Raw genomic sequence first — 12,053 nt, forward strand, 5'->3', positions numbered from 1 at the left:
AACACAGATTTTTTTTTCTTTTTCCGAAATAGTCGCATATCTCATACACATCAGACCAAAGCATAAATACATACAAGCCGTTGAGGCTGTCGGAGCAAACCGCATACGTAACCGGACAACAGCGACCCATGACCCACATATATTTCTACAGGCCTCTAACAGACATAACATAATCATATGACGGGACAGGGCCCCGCCGTACCCCTGAATATACACATACATGTACATGGCAGAAAGGTATGTACCAAAAGATGGACTCCGGGACAAGGGAGCACTCCGGAATAGCAGAACAGGTAACCTAGACCGGCAGATCTCTTACACGAGCGTCTGTACCTGCGGGCATGAAACACAGCCCCCGAAGAGAGGGGGTCAGTACGGAATATGTACTGAGTATGTAAGGCATAGAATACGGAAAATAGAAACGTAACCGGAACAACGGTGCAAGAGAGTAAGTGCAATAGTCAGAATACCAAGATGCTTATCTTCCGAACGTACATCATACTTACCGGTGCCATATGTTGGAAAAGTACCAAAAATGAATAAATCATCTAGAATACCGAAATGATTACTTCCCAAACACAAACCTTACGTGATGGCGTCCTATGTCCCCATATACATATTCATACAACCAATCCATATATATATACATATCATATACTGTCGTGGAACGTACGGCCCGATCCATATATACATACCATATTGCCGTGGAACGTACGGCCCGATCCATAATATAGAATACTCTGCCGAGGAACGTTCGGCCCGATCCATAATATACATTTACTGCCGTGGAACGTACGGCCCGATCCATAATACCACGTACACTGCCGAGGAACGTTCGGCCCGATCCATAAGTAAAATAACGTATTGCTGCGGAACGTGCAGCCCGATCCATACATATTATATACATACCGTCATATCATCTCATATCATATCATATCTTCAAACGTGCTATCATACTTACAGACTCCTGTTAGAACATTTTCCATGAAGGTTAAGGACATTAAGACTTACCAAATTCTTTTAGAAACACAATTTTCTTACTTATCTCATTACTTAATCGTGAAACGTTTACAAGGTTCGATGAAATGATCGGACATACTATTACCTGAAAAGCGAGACATCGAAGGGTTCAAAGGATACTCCTAACGGATTATCTGTATCTGGATGTTCAACTCAGAATATTCGTATCAGAGTTTCTAGATACTTATTTCAGAGGATATATGCGAATCACAGCAACTAGGAATAGTAACCACACGTTTTCCTTAATTATTGTATAGAAATGAGTCAACTAGAACAACACAAATAAGTCTCGAGGATTGTGGGCCCACCTCGGGTCAAGTCGAGGTGGCGTACACAAATTGCATACATTAGGCTTTATAAAATCACTTACGAAGGTCTTAGCGTCATTCAGTTCAATTTGGGCGAATTATAGATGTTTACACAATTGATTCATCAATATATGCCAAACTTAGTTCAATTCTATTGATTGAAAAAGGGGCAAGTTCAAACTCGGATTTCTAAGAATAGGATCGCCGCCGAGGCTCGTATCCAAGCCTAATAGGTCTAAGACATGCCAAAAGAAGGAAAAGCGAAGCCTTACATACCTTTTCCGCTTCTTACGCTACTCCAAATTCAAATCCCAAACTCTCCAAAATCTACAAATGGTCACAATTACCAAGTATTAATTATAAGCCCTTAGGAATTGAATCTTAAGTTAACACCTTTCTACAGAAATTTGGGCAGCATCTCCCCTGTTTATATGCCTAGCCCGAATTTTTAATTCAGCAGCCAACAACACAACAACAATACTAACATCAATAATATCCTTTTCCATTTCAACATATTCCATAAAACAGCCCACACACTGTTTTCCAACTTTTATAAGTAATTAACTCAGTATACAATTATTTAATCGCGCCTTCTTCGTAAATAAACTAGTATTAACACAAATAGGAAGAGATTCATACCTTTCTCCTTATAATATTGTTGTATCTTCCCTTTTTCACCTTAGTTTTATGCCACAACGCACTGCCATACGATTCTGCAGTGAAAACTATACGCTATCCGGACTGAAATTGGGAAATTATACCTGGTTTGGGCTAACATTTGGTGGTGGAAAGTTGGGAAATTTTCTGGGATTTTTGGGGTGTTTTTCGTGGGTTTTGACTGAAAATGAGGGGGTCTCCCCCTCTTTATAATTGTTTTGGAAGCTGCCAGAAGCAGCTGGGAAAGTGTTCAGCGCGTTCGCGCTGCCTTCTGGCGCGTTCGGGCTGGCACTGTTTTTCTGCCCGGACCTTCGTTCAGTAAAACGGTTATAACTCTTAATCCCGATATCGTATGAGGGACCACGACCTATGGTTGGAAAGCTAATTCAATTATCTAGAACTTTGAATTCTGGGGGTTTTCCCAAATTCCAAACCTATAATGCCGTTGTTGCCCCTAGAAGTCAGATCATCCGAAAATGTTTCCTTAAATTGTCCTTTTGGAGGGCTTATGCCCATTTTTGGCTTATGGGTCCTTCTTATGACTTGCTCAACTTTCCATATGCTACGCGTATGTATCTTCATATGTCCTTTTTTAAAACTCCGACATGTGGGCCCCACTTAGCTTGCAGCCACGAGGGCTTTTCGTCAATTAACATATGAACTAATTTACACCATATGGTCTCCAAATGTCATATATATGCTATTATTACCTTCTTATAACACAACTTTCATTCCGAACTTGATTTTCAAATTTTTGTTCAGCGCGTTCGCGCTGTATTGGCCCTTTGGCCTTCTGCGCGTTCGCGCCACTTGCTGGCGCGTTCGCGCAGACCATTTTCCTGGCTCGCCCATCCAACTTGTAATGTCCATATCTCCTTACCCCGATGTCCGATTGAGGAGCGGTTTGTTGTGTTGGAAACTAGACTTCCCGAAATTCACTTTAAAATTTTGTTTTACTTCAAAATTATTAATATACTAGAACATATCATTTCTTCCATTTAGACCAAAATTTTTGTATCAGACCTTGCCTAACTTTCTTCCAAAGCCTCGGAAGCTTAACCTCATTGATCCTGGCGTAACTTTACTCTTCATTTGGCCTATACTAGGCCATCTACAGCTTTGGTAACGCAAAATTTTCCGAGGTGTAACAGGCTGGTCGGGCAGTTACCGTTGATCAGTTGGGCAGTTGCGCTCTACCGTCGGGTGATAATCGGATGGGCAGTTATTACCATCGAACTGCAGCCGGTCGGGCAGTTACCACTGATCAGTTGGGCAGTTAGTATAGGATGATTAGTACTATAAAGGCACAGTACTGTACACAGATATGGTTAAGCATGCGAGAGTATAGAGATATATATATATATATACATCTGTGGATCAGGTTGCACGTCGCAACATATGTTCGGATAATGTTTGATGATAAGTTAACTAGGGCCATGGTAGGGTATACAGAAGTGCCAGGTTGATTCCTATTCTTTTCATCATTAGTATATGGCTATTTTGTTGCACTTTTCGCCTTGCATACTCAGTACATTGCTCGTAATGACGTCCCTTTGCTGGGGGCGCTGCGTTTCATGCCCGTAGGTCTTGAGATACAGCTTGACGGATCTTTCAGTAAGGATACCAACTCAGCAGGCTGAGTCGTGGCGCTCCACTTGCTTCGGAGTTGCCCTGTGAGTCAGCATGGCTGCATATGCATTTGCATGGGTATGATAGGGCCCTGTTCCGGCCACTTTATGTCATGTAATCCTATAGAGGCTCGTAGAAAAATATGCACAGTTAGATATTTTATAAGTATCTCGACTTATACTATGTTGTATCATTATTATGGATATCCTTACCGGCACATGCACTCGAGATTAGTTTTAAGACGTAAGTATGTTATCTTTTGGGCTTGTGCCCCTATGGCTTATAGTACCTTCGTCTTATGTTGCCTTTCAAGATACAGAAAACGTGAGTTACAATTTCGTTTGCTCGGTTACCGTAGGGTGCCGAGTGCCAGTCACATCTTACTAAAATTTTGTTAAGATTCGAGCTACCTTTCAGGAAATATGTGAGCTTATATGTGTTTAACTTATGGTTATAAGGATTTAAGTTTATATAGTAAGCTATGAAAGGATTGAAGGGCAAGTGAATTAAGGAAATTAAATTTGTTGGAACTTGGAAGAAAATATGAGGGGCAATTTTGGCCCAAATTGGAGAAAGAATATCTTTTAGCAGATGAGGAGTTTTGAAGCAAAGTAAAGTGTAAAATAAAGTTCGTCGAGTCTAGTTTCTAACGCAATAAACCGCTTGTCGATACAATATCGGAGTAGAGAATTATGGACGTTACAAGTTCAGCTGACCGAGCCGAAACGTGTGCTACAGTAACTGACCTGCTACAGTGCTGCTACAGTACCCGAACCACACCTTTTTTTATTATTTGTTTTTTTAAAAAACAAAATTCCACTAGGCTTGTGAGCCTAGGGCTGATTTTATAAATTTTCTCAAAGCAACAAATTAAGGAGTCTTTACAAAGATTGCCAATGTGGCTAATAAAAATGCAAGAATTAAACTAAGGACTAACCTAAGTCTTATAGGATGACTTAAGTTGGAAATACAAATTGCTAAAATAAGAAAGTGGTAAAAGACTAAAACTTGAGTAGATGAACTGCTAATCCCATTTATTTTGCATATGTGAATGCTGTTCTTCCTCTTGTTAACCAAAATATGTCCCATGTTAGATCCCTTGATGCATAAGTTGGCCAACACTCCAATATCAGTTGTACATCTGTGTATATCAGCAATGTAGTTGTGTATATCAGGGCCTGCAATCCTTTAGAAACTCATGAATGCCCATGTATGTCCTTTGTCTATCAGTAACCCAAGAGTTATCCTCCAAAACTCAGGTAGTATACTGCAATATACATATGATATACTGCTGGATACTAACTGCCTGAGATTTTGCAAGCATGATCCCAACTTGCTACATGATGATCTGAGTGATCTTAACACTGAATTTGTTCCTTTCCTGCTTGAAACTATCTGCCATATATAACTTGAGCATCTGATGCCACTAGATTCCTTAATGCAACCACACCAGCTTCCATATAATGTCATCTCTTCTGCAAATTGAGCACAAAGTACTAATACCACTGCATAAGGATTTGTCATCATATAGGGATTGATTGTCACTGTAAGGATTTGCCTTACTTCCCGTGACAGCAATTCTGGAAATTCCTGAGTACCTACCATCCTCAAGTGATCACTGTGCAGAATCATGGTATTCCCAAGAAATAGTCTTACAAAGCCGTCTTGATTTCTTCTTGTCTCTCTGCTGTATGAGTCCAGTACCATCATCTAATCAACTTCTGATGTTCCCATATCATGTCCTATGTGAATAGGATCAATAGGACAAAGCATGTGATCAGCTTTGTTTATAACTTGAAATTTATCCTTAGAGTTCCAAGTTAGCCTCAGAAAGTTGATCTTCTGGTGAATGTAATCTAACAGATGGACCATGTCATCTCCTATATGAATAGGATCAATGGTGCCAAGTATTTGAATAACTTGGGAAAAATGAAAATTCAACTCAGTATGTATTATATCCTTTCCAATTTTAATAGGATCAATGATACAAAAACCAGTAGAATTTCCAGAAAACTTGTAGACTTCCAGTTTCCATGCATAATGTGTACCTGCAAAATGGAAACAACTGTTAGCGTATGAGACCTCATCATGTTCTCCTCCAAAAGGACTTGAACATGATGAGTGATATTTATCAGTACAACACCAACTCCAACTCCAACTCAGATCCTCAGCTTTATCATCCATCAGCAATATCTTTTGACAGTTCTAATTCTCAGGTAGGGACACTGCAATTTGTCACTATTGAGAATCCTCCTTCCTATTGAGTCAAGTTCTGCAAAAGAGAATACATTCACTTCTCCATTATCCAGTGCATAATTAGCAAGATGATCTGCTGATTGGTTTCCTTCCCTCGTTATGTGCAGTACTTGAACATCTGCATTATGCATTATATCCCAAATCTCCTCTACTACATGAATAATATTCCATGGAGGCTTCCATTCTCTATCCAGAATCTTTTTCATCAGTAAAGAATCAGTTTCAAGAATAAAGGAGTGTCACATGTTTTTCCAGACAAAATCTTGCAGCACCAAGCAAAGCCATTGTTTCAGATACTGTGTTAGTGGTTTCCTCTATATCCTTGTCCCTTGCATAAACCAAGTCTCCATCAGAATTTCTTACACAAAAAGCATAAGCACTCCTGTCAGGATTCCCTTTAGTGGCCCCATCAGTATTGCACTTCCAAATTCCTGCAGCAGGTAAAGTCCACAGGACTTTTGTAATTTGTAGTTTTGGCACAAAATTCTCCAGAATCTTCAACATTTCCAACCATCTATGAGGGACAGATCTTATGCCTGGTTTTCTTAATTTCACCAACCGTTGGATGTTGCTTGATGCTTGATATATCACCCTGCTAGTAGAAACCTTATTTCCATGCTTGTCCCCATTTCTTTTCTTCCACAACTCCCACATAATTATAGAAGGGATAGCATAAAAAATAGGCTTCAGTCTAGCTAGTGTATCAGTAGTCCACCATTTTGTAATCACTTGATGCAAGTTCAATTCTGCAATGTTGATACCAGCAGCAGCAGAGAAATAAGACCAGGCCCTTTGAGCAGTTTGGCACTTCAAAAAAATATATGGTACTGATTCTTCTTTAGGTTCTGCACAACAAAAACATTTTGATGGCATATGGTATCCCCAGCTTCTAATCATATCATCCAGAGGTATTTTGAAGTGACACACCCTCCACATCAAGAGGGCTACTTTGAAAGGGAGGCCTTTCACCCAAATCTTCTTGTATGCATCCCTAGGATGGCCTCTAGACCTTAAATACTCCCAAGCTGATTTCACAGAAAACTCAACCCTAGCTTCCAGTGTCAACCATGGCTTGTCAAGTTCATCAGGATTACTTGGAGGGTGTACTTCATGCAGTATATGTTCAGCAAGTTCCTCAGGTAAACAGTTTCTCAGAATATTTTCATTCCACCTGCCATCTATAACCACATCATCAATATTATTGATGTTTTCATCACAGTAGAAATCAGGAGGAGTAAGAAAATAGAGTGGTCCCAATCCAGACCAATTGTCAAACCAAAATAAAAAAGAGCCCATTGTGAGTTGCCACCAAATGAGATGATCAATTGCATCCCTTGCTCTCAACATTTTTCTCCAAACATGAGAGCCTCTTTTCCAAGGTACCAGAATTGGATTGTTCTTTTTTAAGTATTTGTTGCTCATAAATGAACTCCATAAAGAAGGCCTGGTTCTGAAGTTCCACCAGTGTTTTGAAAACAAGGCCATAGACATATCCTCCAGCCTTCTAAAACTAAGTCCACCTTCTTCCTTAGGCATACAGACCTTATGCCATTTAGCCCAGTGTATGTTAACCTCACCAATAGAATTGCTCCAAAATAATTGAGCAAATATCTTGTTTAGCTTATTAATCACAAAGGAAGGAGCATCCATAGCAGATAGTAGATGGATTGGCATTGCCTGTAATACATGAGCCAACAAAGTGGATCTTCCACCAAATGAAAGCAATTTGCCTTTCCATCCCTGAAGCTTGTTCCTTACTTTGGTGATCAGATCAGAGTAAAAGGCCTAGCATGCTCTACTATAGTAAATAGGACAGCCTAAGTACATTAAAGGAAAATCATGTTTCAAAACAGTTTCCTCATCAACCTTGTCATGTAAATATACTGAACTTTTTGCCTTGTTTATCAGCTGACCAGATGCATTCTCATATTGAGTTAGGACATCCATTATCAAAGTCAAAGAGATCTCACAAGAAGATGTAAATATTATGGTATCATCTGCATATGCTAGATGATTTATTTTTGGACTCCACTTAGGAAAACCAAAGCCAGTATACCACAGATTATCATGAACTGCATTCAAACCTCTTGACAATACTTCAGCAGCAAGAATAAACAAGGTTGGTCATAAAGGATCACCCTGCTTGACCCCTCTAGTAGAATGGAAGAAACCATGTGGCTGACCATTTATAAGGACTAAATACCAATTGTTACCTATGAGCTCATGGATCAGACCTATGAATCTTTCACAAAACCCCATCTTCCTCAGTACTTTAGTAAGAAACAGCCATGACAACCTATCATAGGCCTTTGTCATGTCTAGTTTCATGACCACATTTGGCACTACCGCATTTCCATTCTTCTTGCCTTTGTTAGTTCTCAGCCTTATATCAGTTATGATCTCTTGAGTTAGTAGAATGTTTTCTACTATACTTCTGCCTCTCACAAAACCTGCCTGATTCTGAGAAATCAAGTCTGGTAACAGATGCATCATTCTTTCATGTATAACTCTAGAGATTACCTTGTTCACAAAGTTGCTCAAACTTATTGGTCTCATGTTACCAAAAGTTTGAACATCTTTCTTTTTAGGCAGAAGAACAAGGTGTGTGTGAGTTATGTATCTAGGCAAGTCAACACCTCTGAGAAAATCCCATACCATGTTGAATAAATCATCACCAACAACATTCCAGCATGTTTGATAGATCAGACCTGTGAAAACATCAGGTCCTCCTGCACTAGTACTACTCAGACCAAAAACTGCCAGTTTCACTTCCTCTTTGGTAGGACTTGCAACCAAGTCCTCATTCTGTTCCCTTGTGATCATAGAAGGGACATGATGCAAGATATCAAATCTTGCAGGATCTCTATTTTCTGGTTGCTGATGGAATTGATCCTGAAAAAATCTCAAAGCCTCCTGTGCAATATCATTTTCATCATCTAACCACTGCCCTTGATTATTTTAAATCCTTTTCAGCTGAAGCATTTTCCTCCTACCATTAACATAATTGTGAAAGAATTTAGAATTCTTATTACCATCTTGGAACCACCCCATACCTGCCTTCTGTTTCCAGTATTCCTCTTCTAGAGCATATACTCTAGTCAGCTCAGCCTCCACCTGTCTCAACTTTGCTCTATTCTGCAGAGTTGGATTCTCCTCAAACAGACCTTTATGAACTTTGATCACTTCTTCAAGATTGGAGATTCTCTGAAAAATGTCTCCAAATGTTGCTCTACTCCATTGTGACAGTGCCTTCCTCATATTTTTCAACTTGGAGTTGAATTTCATGAAGGCATTGCCTTCCACCTCAGTTATCCAGTTTTCTTTGACTATATCCATGAAAGTTTCATGTTTGGCCCAGATTTTGAGAAATTTGAAAGATTTTCTCACTTTTGGAACCTGGTCCTTGCATTCTATGAAAAGTGGGGAATGATCTGATCCTTGCTTGATCAGATGCGTTATCTGCAGGCCTGGAAATAGCTGCTGAAACTCAATATTACCCAAGCACCTATCCAACCTTTTAAACACACAATCTTCAAAACCTCTCCCATTCCACCAAGTGAACACACTGCCCTTGTAACCCAAGTCTGTAAGGTTACATGTATTTATGCAGTGTCTAAAGTCCTCCACTTCATTCAAAGACACTGGCAGGCCACCATACTTCTCCTCTTCATCACATATGACATTAAAGTCTCCACCAACAAGCCATGGCAATGTCATATCAGAAGCCAGATAATACAAAGATTCCCAAAGTTCAATTCTTTCCATTCTGTCACATTTTGTATATAGAAGTGTGACAATCAACTTTTCTTCAGAATTCACATTGTGCAGTTTTAGAGTAAGCTGCTGCACACTATCAATCATAACTGTAACTTGGTAATCTTCATTGACAAAAGCCCATATTTTCCCAGAGACATTACACAAAGCAGTGTCAATTCCCAATCTCCTCCTGTAGCTTTCCAACTTGTAAGACTGCTGAAAAGGCTCCATAAGGCCTACCAGGAAAAACTTGTGTCTATTATGCATTGTCAAAAGCCTCTTAAAAGCTTTTTTTTGTATTTACTAATCTAATATTCCAAATTAGTGCATTCGTCACTAATTATGGGTTTTATAATTGGCTCTCCTTGTTGTCACCCCAAGAAATTGAGGTGTGCTTTGACTTGCTGGTTTCTTTCTGCCTCTACCAGCACCTTTCACAATTTTCCTAGGTGATAGATCACCATCTATTGCTGCATTTTGGAAATTTTGGGCAGTGGATTCTTCATCCATATCCACTCTTAGCACCTCCCCAGGTGGTACTGCAACCTGCATAACTCCCTCATCATCTGCACCTGTTACTTGATTGATTTCCTTTGAAATGGCCTTTGTAACCTGTAAGGTCCCTGCTGAGTTGCCTTCTGACTTCTTTTGGTTCTTCTTATCATTGGAGGCCTTGTCCTCAAGCTCATCTACTTCTGTGTGCACTTCTTGGCTAGCATCTGCTGCACTAGTCACAGGATTCTGCAGGTTTAAGGAGTTATGTTCCTTATCCTGCAACTTTCCATCATCTTGTGCACCCTCCTTACCAAACATTACCTCTAAAGCAGTCTGAGAAGGACTAGAAAACTCCCTAGTCTGGTCATCCTGTTTGTCAGTATGAATTTCTCCATCCTCCATATCCTCCTCTATCTGTTAACTCCACAATCTTATACCTCCATCATTAGCAGCAAAGGAGGTAGATGGAACATCATGACAAACTTGATTGAAGGTTACTAAATCTTCCACTAACTTAAAAGGGGAATCCACCTTTTTCCTGTTAGGAGAATACTTATCCTTGTTAGGTGTAAAAACTGCTGCATGAACATTCAAAGGCCTCTCTACCATTGCAAGTTGATTTGCTTGCAAAACTGAACCATGTGTTTGATCCATTGTTACATGATTCAACACTGTTGTAGTCTGTACCCTACCAATCCGGTTCAATGGAGAACCAACATGCACTGCACATGCAAGAGCATTCCTAGCATCAGCTGGACTCATAAGTTTTCCTTTCTTTGCTGTTGATATCTGATTATCAACATTTGGATCCACAACCTGATTTTTAGTTTGTTTCTCCTTGTCCTTGATCACTACTAGCAAATCATCCACAATGTCATTCACCTTAGCCACTTGCATATCAGTAACTGCAGTGAGAATCATGGCCTTCTGCATTAGTGCACCCTTCTCATACAGAACTTCCAATACATCCTCATGCACATCATTATCATCATGCACCTCATTATTATCGCCTAAAGCTGCAAACTGATTGGTATGTTGCTGAGAACCATCAGTATTATGTGCAATTTTGATTTCATGAGGCTTGGCTTTAAAAACCATCTGTGCACCAGTATTATTCATATTTTGCTTACCATTGCCAACTTGTCCCTTGTATAGATCATGTGTGTTGCCTATAACCTTACCACTTTGTAAAAATTTTAAGACATCCCTTCTGCCCTTATTGAGTTTTCTTGCCTGAGTTTGCCATTGACCAGTTTTATTACCTTGAGCAGCTGACTGCTTGTTCTGAGCCATTGCGGCTTGATTGTTCTTGTTACTCCCTTGACAACTGCAACCTGTTAACCATTGTCAACTTGCACCTCTTCTGATTCTCCCAAACCAAACTCTACCTCAGCTTCTTCATCTTTAGTATCATCTTTAGGCAGTAGACTAGGATTGAGTTTCCAACAACCCTCTTCATTATGACCTTTTAGGCAACATGTTTTACAATATTTAGGCAGAAAATCATATTGTATGTTCACCCACTTGGTCCTAGTTTTCCCAATACTAGCAACAGCTTGTATAGCAACTCTTTTAGGATGATCTTTTAATAAATCAACTTCCACTTTCACTCGAGCACAACTAGGTCGAGTCTTGTTCTTTGGGGCCAAATCTAGAGTTAGAGGCCTTCCCACTGCAGATGCCATAGAGAATAATTGAGACTCACCATAATAATTAGGAGATAGATTTGGGAATGATATCCATGCAATGGCAATACTAGTCTCCTCCTCGGGTGTAAACCAAGGATCCCACTTTAACGTACGCATGGAATAATACCACTGCTTGTCCTTGATCCAAAAAGCAGGCTTGGACATTAGTGTTACGTAATCTTCCAGCAATGTACACCTTATAAGAACATGACGATTACATAACAAGCCTATCGTACACTTAGCT

At 39.8% G+C, this 12,053-nt stretch overlaps 1 protein-coding gene across 1 annotated transcript; it reads right to left on the reverse strand.

Annotated features, from left to right (window-relative positions):
* Positions 1–6,092: 6,092 nt before the first annotated feature.
* LOC132639556 (uncharacterized) lies at positions 6,093–9,893 on the reverse strand. The gene is made up of 4 exons (XM_060355994.1): positions 8,924–9,893; positions 8,084–8,818; positions 7,722–7,966; positions 6,093–7,547 (listed from the first exon to the last, which is right to left on the reverse strand). Exons 1-4 carry the CDS (start codon positions 9,891–9,893, stop codon positions 6,093–6,095), a joined length of 3,405 nt encoding a protein of 1,134 aa, XP_060211977.1.
* Positions 9,894–12,053: the final 2,160 nt, after the last annotated feature.

Source organism: Lycium barbarum, chromosome 5 (assembly GCF_019175385.1).
Source record: "Lycium barbarum isolate Lr01 chromosome 5, ASM1917538v2, whole genome shotgun sequence".
NCBI lineage: Eukaryota > Viridiplantae > Streptophyta > Magnoliopsida > Solanales > Solanaceae > Lycium > Lycium barbarum.